Source organism: Pristis pectinata, chromosome 14 (genome assembly GCF_009764475.1).
Source record: "Pristis pectinata isolate sPriPec2 chromosome 14, sPriPec2.1.pri, whole genome shotgun sequence".
Classification (NCBI taxonomy): Eukaryota; Metazoa; Chordata; class Chondrichthyes; order Rhinopristiformes; family Pristidae; genus Pristis; species Pristis pectinata.
Window position 1 is genome coordinate 48,288,043 of NC_067418.1, and position 21,451 is coordinate 48,309,493.

The 21,451-nt window shown below is 52.6% G+C and overlaps 1 protein-coding gene across 10 annotated transcripts in view; it reads right to left on the reverse strand.

Annotated features, from left to right (window-relative positions):
* Window positions 1-21,451, reverse strand: part of pacsin3 (protein kinase C and casein kinase substrate in neurons 3) — a 79,531-nt gene continuing 58,080 nt past the window's right edge. For 7 of the 10 annotated variants that reach the window (XM_052029092.1, XM_052029090.1, XM_052029089.1 and 4 more), the window contains 8 exons: window positions 17,066-17,301; window positions 16,351-16,506; window positions 13,688-13,863; window positions 10,312-10,432; window positions 7,891-8,018; window positions 7,086-7,145; window positions 3,944-4,104; window positions 1-829 (listed from right to left, as the gene is read on the reverse strand). In XM_052029092.1, the coding sequence (XP_051885052.1) occupies window positions 714-829; window positions 3,944-4,104; window positions 7,086-7,145; window positions 7,891-8,018; window positions 10,312-10,432; window positions 13,688-13,863; window positions 16,351-16,506; window positions 17,066-17,301 (1,154 nt within the window). In that variant the 3' untranslated portion in view covers window positions 1-713. The remainder of the gene's footprint in view (window positions 830-3,943; window positions 4,105-7,085; window positions 7,146-7,890; window positions 8,019-10,311; window positions 10,433-13,687; window positions 13,864-16,350; window positions 16,507-17,065; window positions 17,302-21,451) is intronic. The other 3 variants (XM_052029097.1, XM_052029098.1, XM_052029099.1) reach the window with 1 other exon arrangement.

Genomic DNA, 21,451 nt, shown 5'->3' on the forward strand with positions numbered 1-21,451 from the left:
TGGGTGAGCTCTTGTGTTTATTTTCTCTTGTCAGATACATTCAAGATCAATTAGAGCACAATCCTTCCCAGCACGGTCAGGGGATACATCGTTGTCCATTCGAGAAAATTGTCACTGCATCTGTTCCAGCATCCACTGTGCTCAAAACCGCCTGCCATCTTCCAGAAAATAGATTAAATATGGGATACAGTTTAAGATATCCAGACCCAGAACCCGTTCAACAATCCACAGCCCTCAGCCGGGAACTGGCTCGGACCACCCAGCATCTGTGGAGGGAGAAACTTCAGTACGTCCCCTCAGAACTCAGCTCATTGGGACTCGCACACTAACCGTGCTCCTCCCTCCGTAGACGCTGCCTGACCCATCGAGCATCCCTGGCGTTCCCTGCTTTTATTAATGAAGAGGTGCTCTCAGAAGTCACGAGTCTGCTACACAAACAGGCTATTGATCATAAATGCTGCTCTGTTTGTTCTGGAAGCACTGTACAGCTAGCTGGGGCATCTGGTTAGATAAACAAACAAAACATGAGGGAACACAAGGCACCAACCAGGCCTGGGATTAATAAAGTCAAGTGCTTAACTGTAGTGTGTCTGTAATCCTTCACTCAAAAGGACAAAATGAGCAGTTGGGGGGGGGGGGGGGGGGGTGTGGGAAGGAAAAACATCGGAAGAGACAGCAAAAGTGGGGAAGACAGAGGCCACGGGAAGCATGGATCAGGAATGCACCAGCACTGCGTAGTTGGCTGGGTAGAGTCCCGCTTGTCCGCTGTTGAGTTGACCCTTGCACCAGCCTTGCTCATCCTCCTCTCCGATCTTCAGGAACTCTTCGCCTGTGGGAAGACACGGGATAGGTAACCGGGCTGGTGCTGGCAGCAGGACCTGCGGTTTACGAGCCGAAGGTGGGGGGAGTTCGTGGGACTGATGTCATACAAGGTGAAAAGCTGGGGCAAACCTTCATCATCATCACCGAAACCAACGTCACTGACACCAGCCTCCCCCCATGGACTCTGTCTATACCTCTCGCTGCCTTGGTGAAGCAGCCGGCATAATCAAAGACCCCACCCACCCGGGACATTCTCTCTTCTCTCCCCTTCCATCGGGTAGAAGATACAGGAGCCTGAGGGCACGTACCACCAGACTTAAGGACAGCTTCTACCCCACTGTGATAAGACTATTGAACGGTTCCCTTATACAATGAGATGGACTCTGACCTCACGATCTACCTTGTTGTGACCTTGCACCTTATTGCACTGCACTTTCTCTGTAGCTGTGACACTTTACTCTGTACTGTTATTGTTTTTACCTGTACTACTTCAATGCACTCTGTCCTAACTCAATGTAACTGCACTGTGTAATGAATTGTCCTGTACGATCGGTGTGCAAGACAAGTTTTTCACTGTACCTCGGTACAAGTGACAATAATAAACCAATACATCACAATGTGTCCTACTCCATGTGCAGCTACCAATCTGCACTAAGTGTAGCCTTACCGTTGCTTCCCCTCAGCCTGTGCTTCCCCAGACACTCACACAACCTTCGCACCACAGTAGAGTGCCCTGCCACGGCACCCCACAAAGGACTTCATTTATTTAGCCATTGGCCCTTAGAAGCAGTTGCTCATGGTGGAGTCAGCGCACACTGTAAGGGCAGGCAAATGTTGTACCATGTGACACACTGGTCCCTGCATTGGCATGGTGTCCTTGTAAGGCCACAAAGTCCAGCTGCTGAGAGGCAGATGTGTGCAGGTTTCAACGGGAACTCGGTCAGGCAACTAACGGTGCAGCTTCGGTCTGGTCAGTCCGGAGGTTAGAAGTGCAAGTCACAAGCAGGCAGAATTTGAAGCTGGCTTTGTGCCTGTAACCATGCACTGGATTGAGGTTGGCAAGCAGTACACAGAGATGGCCAAAGCTTGACGGGCCTGCACCAAAGCAAACACGAGACCCCATTTTGCAGTGCACAGCATGCAAATGCGTCTGTTCCACACAACGTGCTTGGTTAATCCTGATCCGCATCTCCACAATCCTGGACCTACCTCCTCCCCTCCCAAGGCCATGGAGGGAGGGTAGAAAGGCAAGTCTTGGGCTACATGGCCATCCACTGCACTACAAGCTTCCAACTCACCATCCGGGACACGCCCTCTTCTCGTCACTACCACCGGGGAGGAGGTACAGGAGCCTGAACACCCACACTCAACGATTCAGGAGCAGCTTCTTCCCTTCCACCATCAGATTTCTGAACGGTCCACGAGCCCATGAACACTACCTCGTTATTCCTTTTTTTTCCTGCACTATTTAATTTTGTAACTTAGACCAATTTTATCTTCGCACTGCAGCCGCAAAACAACACACTTTACGTCATTGAAGTCAGTGATAATAAATCTGACTCTGATAATGTCTCACATGATACAGCATGGATACAGGCCCTTTGGCCCATCGAGTCCATGCCGACCATCAGTTACCTATTTATATTAATCCCATTTTTTATTCTCCCCACATTCTCATCAACTGCCCCCAGATTCTACCCCTCACCTACACACTAGGGTCAGTTTACAGTGCCAGTTAACACACCGATTTGCATGTCTTTGGGATGTGAGAGGAAACCAGATCACCTGGGAGAAACCCGTGGAGATTACGTTCAAACTCCACCTAGACAGGACCCGGGGTCAGGATCGAACCCAGGTCTCTGGCACTGTGTGGCAGCTGCTCTACCAGCTGAGCCACTGCGCTGTCCAATGATCAATCTCTCTGTACAGGAGTCGTGCCTTCAGGCAGGCTTACGGCAGGTCAGAGGCTCTGTCCGCTGCAGTGAGTGACTCATCTCCTGACACCCCAACTACAAGGCACAAGTCAGGAATGTGACTTAATATTCTCCACTGGCCTCTTCCAACGCTCAAGAAACTCAACACCATCCAGCACAAAGCCGTTCACCTGCTTGGAATCCCATCTACCTGTCTAAACATTTATTGCCCTACCACTGGTCCACATACATTGCAGTTACTCTCCTAGACTACTCTGACAGCACCTCCCGGTCTAACTCCAGTTTCCTGCTCAATCATCATGTCTTTTAATGTTGCATGCTCCAATTTCACCCCTACATACTCCCCCTAGCCTCCTCCACCCATCCTAATCATGCCCTCTTGTTCACTTCAAGCACCATTCTTGTCTAATCCCACTCTCTCCTCATGGGAGCATGGGATCAGACAGGTTGGGATACTGAAGAGTCTGGAAAATGAGGAGGACGGAATTAGATTGGGTGGGATATTAAGGGTGTGGGGAGTGAGCAGTGTGGGATTAGTAGTTTTTCACTGCACCTCGGTACAAGTGACAATAATAAACCAATACCAATAAGACAGGTTGGGATATTGAAGAGTCTGGTCAGAGAGCAGGGTGGAATATTGGTCTGGAGGGGGTGACGAGGGTGCGATTAGACTGGGTGGGGTACAGAAGGGTCTGGGGAATGAACAGGTTGGGATGTACTGCAGTTTAGAGGGATACGGGTTAAACATGGGCAAATGGGATTAGCTTCGATGGGCATCTTGGTCAGCATGGGCGAGTTGGGCCGAAAGGCCTGTTTACATGCTGCACGGCTCTATATTCAAGAGTCTGGGCAGTGGTGGGATATTGAAGAGACTGGGGGTGGGGGGGAGCAGGGTAGGATTGGACTGGTTGGGATATTGAAGGGTCCAGAGAGTCAGCAGGGTGGGATTGGACTGGGTGGGTCACTGGGAGACGAACAGCATCAATAGGCTTTCTGAACTCTCAGAGGATTCGTAGTCCAGGTTACATTCTGCTGTGCGAGGCGCTGCCACCTTTAGCGATGAACTGTGTGGTGGGCGAGAGGTGGTGGACTGAGGGGTATCGATCTCCACACCGACATGCAGGGCGTCTGCAGCCCACGTGGGCAACGCTGCGCATCAAAGCCAATGCGTGTTAGTTGGTGAGTACCTGCGGAAAAGCTCAGCTCGTCAGCCTCCTGCCCCAGGTAATCATACAGCGCTCGCACTCTGACAGCTGCTACCTTCGCTGCCTCCTCCGGTCCCGACAGCGGCACGGACTTCCTCGGGCTCTCGTCATCCGACCAGTCGGACGAGCAATCTTTAACTCCGCTGTGGAAAAAGGCAGAGATTAGTGCAAATGTGGGGTTAGGGGGGAGAGGGAGAGGGGGGAGAGGGGGGGAGAGGGGGGGAGAGGGGGGGAGAGGGGGGGAGAGGGGGGGAGAGGGGGGGAGAGGGGGGGAGAGGGGGGGGAGAGGGGAGGTGTACAACAAGAGGAGGAGGTGCCGAAGCCAGGGACGACACAGAGTGTGCGAGTATCAGTGAGAGGCAGAGCAGGAGCAAGAGATGGGACCAGATCGGGAGAGGCCTGGACATCTTACAGTCAAAGACTTGCTAGTGTTTTTACAGGGCAGCCAATTAATCTGCTGTTCTCCTCCCAGAGACTTAAACTTTTCCCCCTCAAATTACTTATCCAGTTCCATTTGAAAGTTGCTACTTACTCTGCTTCACCACTTTTTTAGGCAGAGCAAGCTAGAACAACTCCACTGGCTGGTGGGTACAAAAATGCTGCCTGATGCCTCTGGTTCACCCTCCAGTCAGCTGAACCCACTGTCCTCTGGTGACTCACTCCCCTGACACTGCCAGCAGCTTCTTTCTATGACAAATCTACTCCAGGTCCCCAACACCTCTGTTAACTCTGCTCTTAACCTTTTGCATTCAGTTGCCCTCATAATCAAAAACCCTCGTTCCTGTGGACTTTCCAGGAAACTTCTTCAGTTTCTACATAACCTTCCCAAGGAATGACGCCCCAGGCGCAGTACAGTACTCTGGCTGAAACAGCGTTTTGTGAAGAAAATAATATTTGTATCGTCTTCATAAAGCTACAGCTGATGTTAAGTTTCTAATCACAATCTAAGATGAACTTGCTACTTTCAAAGCACTGGGTGTGAATAGAAATATCCCTTCCTCAAAATCCTTCCAACTAAAATACATCACCCCATTACCAACTGCAGTGTGTCAGCCTGCTTCACCACTGTGTCTGTGTCCTCCAGGGTGGATTATTTACTACCTAATGATTGTTTACTACATTTCTGAGTGTTTTTTTTTGTTGCAGACTTTGAAATTATGCGCTGTATATTCAAGCCCAGGTCACCAACTCGCTTCCAAGGGAGCAGTGCCTGATGTGCTGTCTGGGAAACCATCACTCGAGCACCACTCACTGCTGACAGATGCCAATCCTGCCTCTGCCCCTCCAGTGCTGTGTCCACCCTGCACCCCCGCCCGCCTCCCCCGTCCTCCTGCACACAAGCGTCTGAGGCAGTCCGATGTGAAGTGCCTATTTGAAATTACACACACATGCGACCTGAACTAATCCCAAACCATACGTCCTGGTTTTGCTCTGCCAGTTGTCATTTACTATCCTGTACTTTGCCAAGAAACAATTAGTCTTTTTTTTAAACAGGATATTGTCTGCAGGTTGAGGCTTCACCAGCAATACACGATCTGCCTGCAGTTGTGTTTGTGAAAATGCTACCATTTTTTCCGAAATAAAAGGCAAAACATTTGCAATGCACTGTTCCCCTGAGATCAACCACGTGTGACCAGACTTTCCATGAGCGAGAGGGAGATAGACAGGCAGATGGGAAGATGGGAGAAAATGGGGGGATGGGGGGTGGAGCTTGGGGGGGGCGGGGGGAGACAGGGGACAGGAGGGAGCGGGGGGGGGGAGACGGAGGGAGCTCGGGGGGGGGAGAGACGGAGGGAGCTCGGGGGGGGGGAGAGACGGAGGGAGCTCGGGGGGGGGGAGAGACGGAGGGAGCTCGGGGGGGGGAGAGACGGAGGGAGCTCGGGGGGGGGGAGAGACGGAGGGAGCTCGGGGGGGGGGGAGAGACGGAGGGAGCTCGGGGGGGGGAGAGACGGAGGGAGCTCGGGGGGGGGGGAGAGACGGAGGGAGCTCGGGGGGGGGGAGAGACGGAGGGAGCTCGGGGGGGGGGAGAGACAGAGGGAGCTCGGGGGGGGGGAGAGACGGAGGGAGCTCGGGGGGGGGGAGAGACGGAGGGAGCTCGGGGGGGGGGGAGAGACGGAGGGAGCTCGGGGGGGGGAGAGACGGAGGGAGCTCGGGGGGGGGGAGAGACGGAGGGAGCTCGGGGGGGGGGGAGAGACGGAGGGAGCTCGGGGGGGGGGAGAGACGGAGGGAGCTCGGGGGGGGGGAGAGACGGAGGGAGCTCGGGGGGGGGGAGAGACGGAGGGAACTCGGGGGGGGAGAGACGGAGGGAGCTCGGGGGGGGGGGAGAGACGGAGGGAGCTCGGGGGGGGAGAGACGGAGGGAGCTCGGGGGGGGGAGAGACGGAGGGAGCTCGGGGGGGGGAGAGACGGAGGGAGCTCGGGGGGGGGAGAGACGGAGGGAGCTCGGGGGGGGGAGAGACGGAGGGAGCTCGGGGGGGGGAGAGACGGAGGGAGCTCGGGGGGGGGGAGAGACGGAGGGAGCTCGGGGGGGGGAGAGACGGAGGGAGCTCGGGGGGGGGAGAGACGGAGGGAGCTCGGGGGGGGGAGAGACGGAGGGAGGTCGGGGGGGGGAGAGACGGAGGGAGCTCGGGGGGGGGGAGAGACGGAGGGAGCTCGGGGGGGGGGGAGAGACGGAGGGAGCTCGGGGGGGGGGGAGACGGAGGGAGCTCGGGGGGGGGAGAGACAGAGGGAGCTCGGGGGGGGGAGAGACAGAGGGAGCTCGGGGGGGGAGAGACGGAGGGAGCTCGGGGGGGGTACGAGGGGAGCTCAAGGGGGTCAGAGGGACAGGGGGAGCTCGAGGAGGACAGGGGGAGCTCGGGGCTAGCTTGAGGGGGACAGACAGAGAGAGGGGGCTTGAGGGGGGGTTCGAGGGGGTCAAGCGGGATGGGGGGTGTCGAGAGGGACAGAAAGAGCAAGGGCAGGGAGAAGGGGAGAGGTGGGGAGGCGAAGAAGGCAGTGCAGGGGAGGGGGCAGAGAGAGGTGATTGATCGCGAGGGAGCGGAGAGGGGGGCATAGGGAAGGGGGAGTGGCGTGTGAGGTGGGGAGTGGAGAGGGAGGGGGAGTGGAGGATGGTGGGGGTTACTAACGTTTGCTGCTGTCTATCAGGTACAGTTCTGTATGAAGCAGCCGTCCGCTCCTTGCTATACCTGCATTGTTAAAAAGCCGTTTAGGACCAGTGAAATCCTCTCCCACTCCTTCCCCCCAGTCGCAACCCCTCCCATTCTGCGCCAGGACCTGCAGTCGGGCCTGGCACCTGTCCTGCTACCTGTCGTACCCCCAGACCCCCATCCAGGACCCTTCCCGTGCATGGGATCGCCAGCCTCGCCCCCCCAGCAGGCTCCTGCCTCCGCAGCCACCCTTGCCGCCCCTTCCCCGAGACTCAACGCTCTCGTCTCTTGCCCTGTTGCTTGGTGCAGCTCGCTAACGGAGATGTAATGGCCGTGCCCAGGTGACCAAGGTAGGGCTGGGAGAACTGGCCAAGGTGCCAAGCGGGAACAGGTCCAAGGAGGGGCCAAAGCCAAAGTGGCCCACACCACAATAACTCTGACGCCTTCCACTTGACCCCAACCCCCAGGAGAATTCCTCTCCTCCCACAGATGCTGCTCGACCTGCTGAGTTCCTCCAGCAGATTGTTTTTGCTCCCAGGAGACTCTTCCTTGGCAATGGGTCCGTCACTGGCAACGTCGAGGTGTTTGAGGTGGAGGGGGGTAGCCGACTGGGAGAGAGAACCCTCGTACCTCCTTCACATCTCAGCAGCGACTCCCACCACAGGAGATCAGCGGCACCTCTAGCCACCCACCAGGATATGCAGACAGGACTTCCCCATCCCTGTCCCGTGGTAGGGCGAGAAAGGGGTGCGACGGGTGCGGGGCGGCCCTCGAAGCTCAGTACCTGCCCTGTGGAGAGGGGTGGGACACGGAGTCACTGGACGGTAAGACGTTGGTAAGAGTCACTTCCTCTATGACTTGGCCACACTTCTCCTTCCGATGGATGGCTCGGTTGGCCTCCGGGAACCACTCCTGTCAGGGGCAGAAAACATGTCAAAATGCACCAGGGGCAGGAATCGCAATGTTTGCAGGGTGAATATTATACTTGTAACAACACAAGAGTCTTAGCTCCCTCTATGCTAGCTAAGCAATCCCATCGCTCTCCTATTTCTCCTCTCAATTCCTCTTTAATTCTTTTTGTCACTTTGGGGCAATTTAGAGTAAACTAAATTTGGGGTGTGGGAGGAAACCGGAGCACCCGGGGGAAACCCACATGGTTATAGGCAGAACCTGCAAACTCCACACAGACAGCACCGGGAGTCAGGATCAAACCCCGGCCCCTGAGCAACCGCTCTGCCCAAGACCACAACAAATTGCCGAGAGTCGTGGACACAGCCCAAGTCCACCACGCAAACCAGCCTCCCCTCCGCTGATTCTGTCTACACTTCCCGCTGCCTCGGGAAAGCAGCCGACATAATCAAGGACCCCACCCGCCCCCGGTCATTCTGCTCGACCCGCCGAGTTCCTCCAGCAGATTGTGTGTTACTCCAGATTCCAGCATCTGCGGCCTCCTTGTGTCTCCATTCTCTCTCCAACCCCCCCCCCCCCCCCCTTCCGTCAGGCAGAAGATACAAAAGCTTGAGAACACGTACCACCAGGCTCAAGGGCAACTTCTATCCCGCTGTTATAAGACTCCTGGATGGACCTCTTGTATGATAAAAATGAACTCTTGATCTCTCAATCTACCTCGTCAGGGCCCTTGAACTTTATCTGTCTACCTACACTGCACTTTCTCTGTAACTGTAACACCACATCCTGCATTCTGTTATTGCTTTTCCCTTCCTACTACCCCAATGCACTTATGTTTTGAAATGATCTTTGGGGATGGCATGCAAAACCAAGTTTGTCATTGTATCTCGGTACACGTGACAATAATACACACCACTCACCCCAGAGCTACAAGGCGACAGCAGCAGTACCTGCTCTGCCACTGCGCTGCCTGGAGTGCGTTCTGCACCTTGTGAAGAGACTACTTTCTCCAGCCAGCAGCTTCATTAGAGCACTGATTATACCTACTACCCATCCCAAGTGGAGCTTCTTAGGAACGCATATTCTGGAGAGGAGGGAGGACATGTCCTCCTGCAGTACGCAGCTCCCGTATGGCGTAGCTTCCACGGAGCGCAGCTTCCGTGCGTCATGAAGGATGGGAATTCAGTGAGAAGAGCTGCTGCATAGTACAAGAAGCGTCAAGTTTGTAAGAAAGTAGCAGGAGCTGGGAAGTGGGATTATCCCGAAGTTCTTATTTGGACAATAGGTTGAAGGCCTGAGCTGGAAATGCTGACGGTTCTCCATCTCATTCTACAGTGAGGACTCAGGACTACAACTCAGGACTTGAGGTCTTGTGGTAAAGGGAGAGGTTGGGCAGGCTAGGACTTTATTCCTTGGAGCGTAGGAGACTGAGGGACTGAGAAGACGGAGGGGTGACCATATAGAGGTGTATAAAATCAAGAGGGGCATAGATAGGGTGAATGCACACAGTCTTCTTCCCATCATAGGCTAAAACTAGAGGGTGTAGGTTTAAGGTGAGAGGGGAATTATTTCATAAAAGACTATGGCCTGGTGCAGGTCCCGATAGATCGTCCGGAAACTGCAACAAGACCAAGGCAGAGACTAGTTTATGTTGCCGTTGTACATTAAGTTGCAGTCGTACATGAGGTGCAACTTCTTCACATAGAGGAACGAGTATATGGAACGAGCTGCCAGAGGAAGCGGTTGAGGCAGGTACAATGACATATTTAAAAGGCACTTGGACAGGTACATGGATAGGAAAGGTTTAGAGGGATATGGGTCAAACGCGGGCTAATGGAACTGGGTTAGATGGGGATCTTGGTCAGCATGGACGGGTTGGACCTATTTCCGTGCTGTGTGACTTTACGATTGTTGGGATGTGAAAGGAAATCGGAGCACTCGGTGGAAACCCACACCGTCACATATTACTCTGCGACTCTACAAGAACCTCACATTTAGCTCTGCGGTCCCCAGCATCCATTTAAACAGATCCTACAGCCCACCCTGACGCCCACAGAGCAAGATGTACAGTGTGCCCTGTAACCACGAGCTCCATCAATCCCGAGCATACGCCACTGACCTTGCACCTCTTCCCGTAGCTAAGGTCCCATCTCATCTCTCAGACCCTCTCCATGGGCCAGTATCAACACAAACAAGTCCCTCTTGCCCAGAGGTGAACACACAGCCAAGGAAATGCCCCTTGGCCAACGTAACCCCCCCCACCCCCCAACGAGGCGAGGGAGAAACAGGCACTCACCTCAAACTGTGGCCAGCTCATTGCCATGCCGGGTCCGTGAGTGTTCTGCCACCACCGCAAGTCCTCCTGGTCATTGGCCGAGACTATGGCCTGGTGCAGGTCCCGATAGATCGTCCGGAAACTGCAACAAGACCGGGGCACAGACTAGTTTAAGTTGCAGTCATACAAGACGTCGGTCGGTGAGGCCGGACTTGGGAGTAGTGTGTTCAGTTTTGGTCACTCTGCTGTAGGAAAGATGTTAGTAAACTGGGAAGAGGGCCGGAAATATTTACAAGGATGTTGCCAGGACTCGGGAGACTGAGTTATAGGGAGATGTTGGGCATACTAGGACCCTTTTTTCCTTGGAATGTAGGAGACTGAGAGGTGACCTTACAGAGGTGTATAAAATCAGGAGAGGTTCGGAGACAGTCAATACGCACAATCATTTTCCCCCAGTGTTGGGGAATCAAGAGCTAGGGGGCATAGGCTTAAGGTGAGAGGGGAAAGATTTAATTGGGACCTGAGGGGCAACTTTTTTTTAAGTCAGAGGGTGGTCTGTATGTGGAACGAGCTGCCAGAGGAAGTGGTTGAGGCCGGTACAATAACAACATTTAAAAAGACAGTTGGACGGGTACATGGATAGGAAAGGTTTAGAGGGATATGGGCCAAACGCAGGCAAATGGGGCCAGCTTGGACGCGCGTCATGGTCAGCAGGGACCAGTTGGGCCGAAGGGCCTGTTTACGTGCTGTATGACTCTAGTTACAAGATGCTGGCTTCTCGCCAACCTCCAGGAAGAAAGTGACTCACGGCTTGCGGACCAGGCCCCATTCTGAAATGAGGGCATCGCCGAGTGCTTGGAGACTCCAGCCTCACCCCACCAAGCAGGCTTCTACAGCAAGGTTCAAATTCTTCATGTCTGAAATATAGCTTTGCTAGAGGGGTGACAAGTGGGAAGAAGAGATCTGCAGATGAAAACAGAGTCCATTTTCCACGCTCAAAAGCTGGCAGGACATTCATCTACAGGAAGCACCATAAACAAGTCCTCGCCCAACATCCAGACCCAAGTACACTGTCCAGCAGTGTCCTGATGCAGGGTTTCAACCCGAAACGTCTACAGTTCCTTTCCTCCCACAGATGCTGTTCGATCCGCTGAGTTCCTCCAGCAGATTGTTGGTTGCTCCAGCAGATGGTACTAGGTGGGATCAGGAAATTCTCATCCCAATAGAAAACAAAACTGTACATGCTGAAATTTGAAATGAAGTCAGAAATGCTGGAAGACCTCAGCCAGTCAAGCAGCATCTGTGCAAAGAGAAACCAGTCAACATTTCATGACAGGGACCCTTCCTCAGAATAGTGGGGAAAGAGTTCGCTGAAAGTGGTGTCACACAGGGCAGTGAAGGCAGCATTTGACACGCTAGCCTTCATCAGTAAGAGTTTAAGAGTCGGGACGTCATGTTGCAGTTATAGGAAAGACATCATTAAACTGGAAAGAGCACAGAGAAGATTTACGAGAATGTTGCCAGAACTTGAGGGCCCGAGTTATAGGGAGGGGTTCCTTGGAGCGTAGGAGACTGAGGAGTGACCTTATAGAGGTCATGGGGCGTGGGGGGGGGGGGGGGGGGCATAGATAGAGTGAACACAGAGTCCTTTTCCCAGGGAAGGGGAACTAAAAACTAGAGGGCATAGGTTTAAGGTGAGAGGTGAAAAATTTATAAGGGACCTGAGGGGCAACTTCTTCACACAGAGGGTGGTGCGTACATGGAACGAGCTGCCAGAGAAAGTGGTTGAGGCGGGCACAATAACAACATTCAAAAGATATTTGGAGAAGTACGTAGGTAGGAGGGGGTTTAGAGGGATATGGGCCAAACGCAGACAAATGGGGGTGGCTTGGTGAGCATCATGGTCGGCACGGAACAGTCGGGCCGAAGGGCCTGACTCTGTGCTGTACTACTCCATGAGTGGAGGGGTCTACAGGTTTCAAAGCAGAACCGGCGTCAGGAATGAGATGCATGACAGAAGACTCTATGGAGGTTGGTTAAGACAGATCAGGCGGGAGGGAGCAGGAGGACTGACCATCGGGTAGGCATTTCATAGAAACAAGCCGAGAAGGGGACATACGCATGAGAATGGGAAACAAGGAGAAAGCGGTTTACCTGAAGTTGGAAAGTCCAGCATTCCTATCGGACGGTTGCAGTGGAGGAGGCCACAGACAAGAAGAGTTGGAATGGGATTGAGAACTAAAGTGGCACATGACAGGAAGCATAAGGTGCTTTGCAAAGTGATCACCCAACGTGCGTATGGTTTCTCCAGTGTACGAGAGGCCATTTTGTGAACAGCAAATGCAGTAGACTGGCGTGGCAATGCAACTGGATCGATTGTTTGGGCCCCATCCCAAGCTCCTTCCACCCGCACAACCCAGCAGCAGAGAGAGGATCTCAGTCCCTGAACTATCGCTCAGCATTAGCCCAGACCCCAGAGTAGGAACCAGGAACCTGTGCTCTGCAATGGCCGATGGTCCCAGTTACAAACTGCAGCAAGGCAGCTCATCAGCAGGCTCCCGACACTCATTCCAAAAGCTTCAGCTGTTGACCCAGAATGTCAGCTCCACAGTTGCGGCCCGACCTGTTGAGTATTTCTGGCATTAGAAAGCCAGAGAAACCATAGAAAGCATCCTATCTGGATGCATCACGGCTTGGTACGGCAACTGCTCTGCCCAGGACTGCCAGAAACTGCAGAGTTGTGGACACAGCCCAGCATGTCACGGAAACCAGCCTCCCCTCCGTGGACTCTGTCTACACCTCTCGCTGCCTTGGCGAAGCAGCCGGCATAATCAAAGACCCCACCCACCCAGTTCATTCTCTCTTCTCCCCTCTTCCATCAGGCAGAAGATACAGGAGCCTGAGGGCACAGACCTCCAGGCTCAAGGACAGCTTCTATCCCACTGTGATAAGACTATTGAACGGTTCTCTTATATGATGAGATGGACTCTTGACCTCACGATCTACCTCGTTATGACCTTGCACCTTATTGTCTACCTGCAACGCACTTCCTCTGTAGCTGTGACACTTTACTCTGTATTCTGTTACTGTTTTTACCCTGTACTACCTCAATGCACTGTGTAATGAATTGACCTGTACGATCGGTATGCAAGACAAGTTTTTCACTGTACCTCGGTACAAGTGACAATAATAAACCAATACCAATACCTGTTTATATTTCAGACTTTCAGAGTCTGCAGGAGGTTTTCTTGCCTTGTTTCCTGCAGACAGCTCTGGCATCATTTGCTTTCTCTCCCCTTGATGCTTTCCTCAAATCATTCCAACCCACAAATACCTCTCCCCTTTCCTCTCCTGAGTTCCTCCTCTTGTGCCCAGCCTCCCTGGATAAGCCCCTCACCTGTCGATGCTGGAAAGGTCCAGGTGCGTGTGGAAGTCGAGCAGGACTTCCTTGAAGAACTGGAGGCGCTTCCTCTCGTTGTCCTGGCAGGTGTCGAAGACCTGCTCCATGTCCTCCATGTACTTGGGGTTGTATTTATTCAGGTCCTCCAGAGCTTTCTCGTAGCGCTCCCGACCCTGCACGTAACCAGAGGGCAGGTCACTCTTCCCCAAGTCACCTCTGACCCCAGGCCTGAAAACGGCCCACTGGCCTCCAGCCCTCCTGCTCCACATCATTAACCCCATTCTGGGCACCCTAGTAGTCCAGCTACAGGTTAATGCCAGAATTTTGGAAGGAGGGGGCAAGCCTCACTTCACAGACACATCCATAATCCAGGTGGACAATTCACTGTGGTCCGGTGCAAGTCTACGCCCCGAGACAGGACGCAGTAGGATGGTGGGGAGGGGGAGAGTGACAGGACAAGGCTGGGGTGGGGCGAGGGACGAGACTTGGGTTGGATAATGACAGGACAGAGCCATGAGTGGGTGTGAAACGGGACCGGTGGGGACTGCACCAGGACCAGCTGGGGTTGGAGTAAGCAGGGCTGGATGGTACGCTGTGGAGAGCGGTCTCAGCTGGATTTTAAATCCCGCAGAAGTTTAGCGAGAGGCGGTGAGCAGACCCCGATGAATCGTGGCCAGAATTCACCTCTTGGCCCACCCCACTGGAGGTCTGGCCTGTTGAGCAGGCTTGTTCACAAAGGCCTGGCAGCTGTTGCCACAGTAACGGGCCACCAACCACTCCGACTCATGCCGCAGTCCCGCCGAGCGCCCTGTGTTCTCGCTTGGGCCTGCTGAGGGCCGACAGCCCCCACTGTTGGCAACCCTGACACAGTCACTAGGTCTGGGCAGCCGAATGGCAAGAGGCACACACGTGCTTGGTGAGGAGCATGCTGCGCGCTGGCTCTATCCACGGACCTGTCCTGGAAGCCACCTCCCCGTCTCCCGTTGCTCCCGCGCCTCTCCCGTCACACCCCCATCACTGCCCAGTCCCCTCCCCGTCTCCCCAGTCACTCCCATGCCTCTCCCGTCACGCCCCCATCACTGCCGTCCCCTCCCCGTCTCCCCCGCTACTCCTCCATCACTGCCCAGTCCCCTCCCCGTCTCCCCAGTCACTCTCCATCTTCCCCGTCACTTCGTCTTTCCCCCGCCACTCCCCCACCCCACCAACCCCGTCTCCCCAGTCATTCCCCATCTCTCTCCTGCCACTCCCCGCCCCTCCCTCGTCAAGGGGCATTGGGTGAGTGCAGCAGGTAGAGCTGCAGCCCCACAGCTCCAGCAAACCCCGGTTCGATCCTGACCCCCGGTGTTGTCTGGGTGCTCCAGTTTCCTCCCACGTCCCAAGGAGGTGCGGGTTGGTACAAGGAAAGATTTAAGTTAGCCAAAAGTCATTTCTGATTCCTCCTTCGTGTGTGCAGTAGTGTGTGGCACAAAATGGTGTCAGCTTGGGAATGTGGGAACGTTTTGAGAACTTAGGGGAGTATAGATGCACATCCTTGAGATTAGATACCAGTGAAGGACGTTTTCTTCCTTGCGGACCTGTTGTCTCTGTTTCTAAGTTAGGTGTTTGGGCCGAAGGTTGCAAGTGATAAGAAGGTACAGGCTGGTACCACAAATGAATGGAAAAGTACTGGGGCAAAAGTTATGCTAAGTTTTTGAGGGGTATAAAAGGGGGGACCGTCTTTGTGCAAATCGTGAAGGCTGGGTCGCGACCGGTGCTGAGACACGGACAGAAGGCGGCGTGAAAGGCTGTTGGACACCTGAGGTTCCCTCCGGCATTATATGTTCATTGATAGAAACATAGAAAACCTACAGCACAATACAGGCCCTTTGGCCCACGAAGCTGTGCCGAACATGTCCCATAGGGCTTACCCATAGCCCTCTATTTTTCTAAGCTCCATGTACCTATATTGATTGGTTGACAAGTATTATTTTGCTTCCTTCTGTAAGTATTCTTCCTCTTTTCATTATTTTGTTCTTCATATTACTCTAATAGTTTCTATAACCTTTAACACATGTACAGTGCCTCCTTTGTTTGCGAATACCTCTTGCTGCTGAATCAGGAAAGAACAAGGAACGAATTTTAAAATATTTTCGTTACAGTCGGTTGGTTACTTGGTCACTGTAAGTTGCCCATAGCGCGTAGGTGGGCAGCAGTATTGCAAGGAAATTAAGTGGGGGGGGGGGGGGGGGGGAGAAATGGGATTTCTCCTTGGGCCCCAATGTCCTCGACGGGCCCAATGGCCTCCTCCTGTACCACATTGATATATGGAGCATCTACCAGAATGGGGCATCAAGATGTGATGTACTAAACCCATACAACATCTACCAGGCTCTCTGCTTGCCTGAATGAGTGCAGGTCAATAATTCTCAAGGTGTTCAACACCACCCAGGACAAAGCAGCCCACCTGATTGGCAACCCAATCTTATTCATAAAGATCCATTCCGTCAGTAATGTCCCACACACACACACACACACACACACACACACACACACACACAAAGTGACCCTTCTCTCCCACTGCACCGAGCCACCCACACATACAGTGAATCACTGTGCATCGAGCACCACCCCACCGCCACCAAGCTCAGACCACAGCCTTCTGTGCCCTGCGTTGCTCTGACCTTCTCCACCTCCTGCGAGCTCCTCTGCACACGCTCCTGCAGCTTGCGGAGCTGATCAGGGGCCACGGACTGGTCCGCCCGGCCGTTGCTTTCGCGGATCTGCGCAGCCCGCTCCTCCTTGCGTGCGCCGTGGTAATTCCGCTTGGCCGCCTCCACCTGGTAGGGGTCGCACAGGGACAACAGAGCAGGTTAAACCCCGTACGCTCACCGTGGGTGACAGCGGCCGCAGTGCAGCTCCAGCAGTTCAATGTCAGAGACCCTCCCCACCCTGAACACAGACCGCACTGGCCTGCGGGGCGCGGAAACCGGCCGGCCAGCACTGGCCCAGGGGGCACAGAGACTGACCGACCCACACTGGCCGGGGTGGGGGGAGGCTGCGCAGAGACCGACTCACACTGGCCCGGGGGGGCGCGGAGACCGGCTGGCCGGGGGGGGCGCGGAGACCGGCTGGCCCGCACTGGCCTGGGGGGGATGCAGAGACTGACTGGACCGCAATGGCCCGACTGGCCCGGGGGGGGCGCAGAGACTGACCTGACTGGCCCGCACTGGCCCAGGGGGGCGCAGAGACCGACCCGCACTGGCCCGACTGGCCCGGGGGGGCGCAGAGACCAGCCCACACATCAACGAGACACATTGGGTTTACACTGTGAACAACACTGATGCATTCTCCCCCTGACCAGCACCCACTGCACTGTCACATCACTGGACATCATACCTCCTTGAGCTTTTTCACCCAGGGCTTCTGCGCCTTGCAGAACTCGTCCTCGGCCTCCCTGGTCTCCTTGAATCCCCCAACCAGTTGCTTGTGGTAGGACTCCCTCTGCCACTGCTTGACGTTGGCGCTGTCTGCACCCGCTAAATGTCTCTGCATTTCCAGGTGGAGTTCACTCAGCTTGTCAGCAGCCAACATGAAGGCATGCCAGGCTTTCTCCAGAGTGCCATACTGTGCACCTAGTGAGGAGAGAGAGGGGATCGAGGGAGCGAGAGGGCGAGAGAGAGAGCGGGCAGCAGCAGCATCGAGGGCGCAAAAGCGTGAGAGAGGAGAGGCAGAGGGGAAGTGAAATGGGTGAAAATGGAGATAGAGGGATCAGTTGGATGGGAGTAGACAGAGACAGTGAGAGTGACAGCAAGACAAAGGAAGGATGGGGAAGAGAGAGAGAGAGGCCGAACAAAAAGGTGAGTGAGAGGTGAAAGATGGGAGAAGGGGCAAAAGTGAGGGTGAGGAGAAAAGGTGAGGAAGAGCAAATGAAAGAAATGGGGGGGCGATAAAAGAGAGAAAGCAAAACAAGGAGCAAGGAGAGGCAAAAGACAGGCGAGGGGTAAATGATAGGACAGTGATGGGAGAGAGTGGGGAAGGAGAGAGTGAGGGCAGAAGTGTGACCCACGGAGAAGAAGAGGATGAATGAGAGAGAGAGAGGATGTGAAAGAAAGGAGAAAAAATGGGCAAAGGAGGGGAACGTCAAATTAGAGGGGAGGCAAAAGGACACGAAATAGAAGGGAAAGGATGAAAAGAGGAGAGAGCGGGCGAGAGAGAAGATTATGTGAGAAAAAGAAAGTGAGAAAGAGAAAGAAAGAGAGAGGGGGAGAGAGGAGAGAAAGGAGAACGAGGAGACAAATGGGAGAACAGCAGAGGTGAAAGCGAGGACGGAGAGAGCAGGCAAAAGGGAGGAGTAAGACAGTGAGAGAAAGGTTTGGGAGGGGTGGAGGAATGCAGGGAGGGAGGTTGATTGAGTAGAGCAGGAGGAAGTGCACAAGGGAGAAGGAGGGGAGGATTCAGACAAATAGCAAAGTTACAAAGAGTGCCCAGGCTATAGGAGAATAGAAGGTCATGCATCCAGGTAAATAATGGTTTGTTGCATCCTTCACTGGGCTCCTTAAAGATCTCTATGGGTCACATCATGTCAATGAGAATCACCCCATTCTTTGCCTCCTGGTGCCCAGTTTCCTAGGTTAATACGTCTTTAATTTCATAAATTTCAATTTACATCTTACGAGCAACTTTAACAAAACTCCTCTGAAATGCTACAGAAGAACCCCCCACCCCCCAACAGATATTTTGCATAGAATCAGTGAAGCACTTCCAGTGCCTCTTCAAAAGTTCTATCAGCTTCGTCAGATATGATCCAGCCTACAAATTAATGCCAACTCTAACTAATTGAGGGATTAGGAGATAGAGGGAGGAGAGGGATGAAACAAATAGATTTGCTTCAATCTTGTACCTTTGGTATTTCCCGACAACAGATGTGGGGCTCACTGGTCTATAATTGCCTGGTTTCCCATTCTCACATGGAGAGACACGCAAAACTTTTAACTGGAATGGTTCACGTATCAATACAAGTTTGAAAAGGTTTTAGTAAAGAAATCTTCATTGTTCTCATCAACTTTCCTTGAGACCTACTGATCCTGGGGATTTGTCAGCCTTCAGTGCCATTAGCTTTGCCTATGTTAATTTTAGTGAGTCCCCATCTCTGATTAATGTTACCTTCCTTGAGATGGCTTTCCTTGAAACACTGAGGCAGAGTAATCATTCAGCATACTGGCTTACTGCACTATCAGCTATTCATTTTATGTTGTCCCTAAACCCAAGCCTAACTTGAGTACCTCTGTCAGGAGTGCACAGAAGCTCAGCACAAGTACCTCCTGAACTACCCATCCTGCCTTTGTTAGGATCTGCAGGTCCCACAGCATCACCCCAGAACCCACAGAAGTAAGTCATCCTGAGGGACCGTCCAGGAAGAATTTCCTAACCAGGTCAATGTGATGTCTCCTGTTCCATGAGCCTTGACTTTAGCCAATGTAGTCTTCTATTAGATGGCTTCTCGAATTCTATATAACCAACATCCATTGTTGTGCCCCTGCCAATGACTTTGGTTACTTTTTCAAAAAAAATTCCATTGGATTTGTCAGGCATGAGGTAACCTTTACAAATCCATGCCAGTATGCTCTGGTCAACAGGGAATTTAAAGTCTTTGGTCACCTTTTTCTTAGTTGTACACTGTGGTGAGCTCCAGACAACTAATGGTCCACAATTCCTTTGTTTGTCTCTCTCATCCTTTGTAAATAGTGGAGTGGATGACATGCCCGATTTTCCAATCTCAGGGAATAGTTCCCAAATGGAGAAATTTATAAGATTTTAGTCAGAGCATGACGACATCCATGTAGGATGGAAATCCTGGTTCTAGGAATTGTAACATTCCAGTGCCTTTATTTTGTTCATTACTATTATTTAGTTTTTGAACTTTATTGAGTTCTTGCCTTAATCTAATTCTCCATCCATTGCAATGTCCACCACGTCTTCCTCTACTCTGAATACTGAAGTAATTGGTGAAAAAGCTCACCATTTCCGTATTTTCATTTTCAGCATCACAGCGGCACAATTAGTACAGGCATTCCTCACAGCGCCAGAGACCGGGATTCAATCCCGACGTCGGGTGCTGTTGGTGTGGAGTTTGCATATTCTCTCTGTGATCACACGGCTTTCTGTGGATGCTCCAGTTTCCTGCCACATCACAAAGACATGCAGGTTGGTAGGTTAACTGGCCACTGTAACTTGCCCCTCAAGCGTAGGGGAGTGGTAGAATCTGGGGGCAGTTGATGCGAAAGTTCAGAAAGGGACACAATCCTCATTGGTGGGTCAGAGGTGGAGAGCATAAGCAAATTCCTGGGTGTTAACATCTCGGATGCAGAAAGGGACACAATCCTCATTGGTGGGTCAGAGGTGGAGAGCATAAGCAAATTCCTGGGTGTTAACATCTCGGATGACCTGTCCTGGGCCCAGCACATAGATGCAATTACGAAAAAGACGTGCCAGCACCTCTGCTTTCTGAGAAGCTTAATGAGATTTGGCATGTCACCAAGTACTCTAACAAACCTCTAGAGATCACTGTTGAAATCCTAACTGGTTGCATCAATGCCTGGTACGGCAATTCAAACGCACAGGAACGCAAGAGGCTGCAGAGAGTGGTGGTCACAGCCCGGTGTAATGCCTTGTTTTTGCACAGACCTTTTTTCTGGTATTGGTTTATTATTGTCACTTGTACCGAGGCACAGTGAAAAACTTGTCCTGCATACCGATCGTACAGGTCAATTCATTATACAGTGAATTGAGGTAGTATAGAGTGCATTGAGGTAGTACAGGGTAAAAACAACAAAAGAACATTATTAGTAATAGTGACATAGAATTTAAATTTAAGAGTGTAGAACGATTATAGTAAAAGTAATGAGCAGATCTGCAGAGAGCAACTTGCTCTTTGCTGTCTTGTACAATTTATGCATAATTTATATTCTGTGTGTGTTGTCTGTACCTATGTGTCTGTGATGCTGGTACATCATTGTACTTGTACCTCACCGTACTTATGCACATGGCAATAAACTCGACTTGACTTGGAATGTGGGGAGAATAAGATGGGATTATGGTCGATGGTCAGCACAGACTCAATGGTTACACCTTACCATGGCTGTCTTTGTCAGCCCTTTAATACGCGAACTGGACTTGTGCCAGGCTGAATTCCTTCGAGTACCTTCTGCTAAAGTGCTGTTGGTTTGCCCATGAACACATATGCCCAGTTTGTAATGAGTCACGTCTCATTGCATTAACGTCAGCCATTCCCCTTCAAACACTTCACTGAATGCTGTCAGTTCACACACCATTAGACAAGCAACTGAGCCCATTATTAAATTCTGCTGGCTCGTTATCTCTCTCTTGCTCCATCTTGTAAGATTATTACCACAATTCATCATCATAAATTTTTTTAAATTTTAAAAAAAATTTTTAAATTTTACTTACATCGTGGTAACAGGCCCTTCCGGCCCAACGAGTCCGCGCAGCCCATTTTAAACCCAAATTAACCTACCCGTACGTCTTTGGAATGTGGGAGGAAACCAGAGCACCCAGAGGAAACCCATGCAGACACACGGGGAGAACGTACAAAATCCTCACAGACAGCGACGGGAATCGAACCCCGATCGCTGGCGCTGTAATAGCGTTGCGCTAACCGCTATGCTACCGTGACGCCCCACGGCGCCTCTCCCTCGTTTGGAAGTGAATGGTAACAAATACAACATAACAATCCCATCACTTCTTTATCCTGAGACTTTGCTG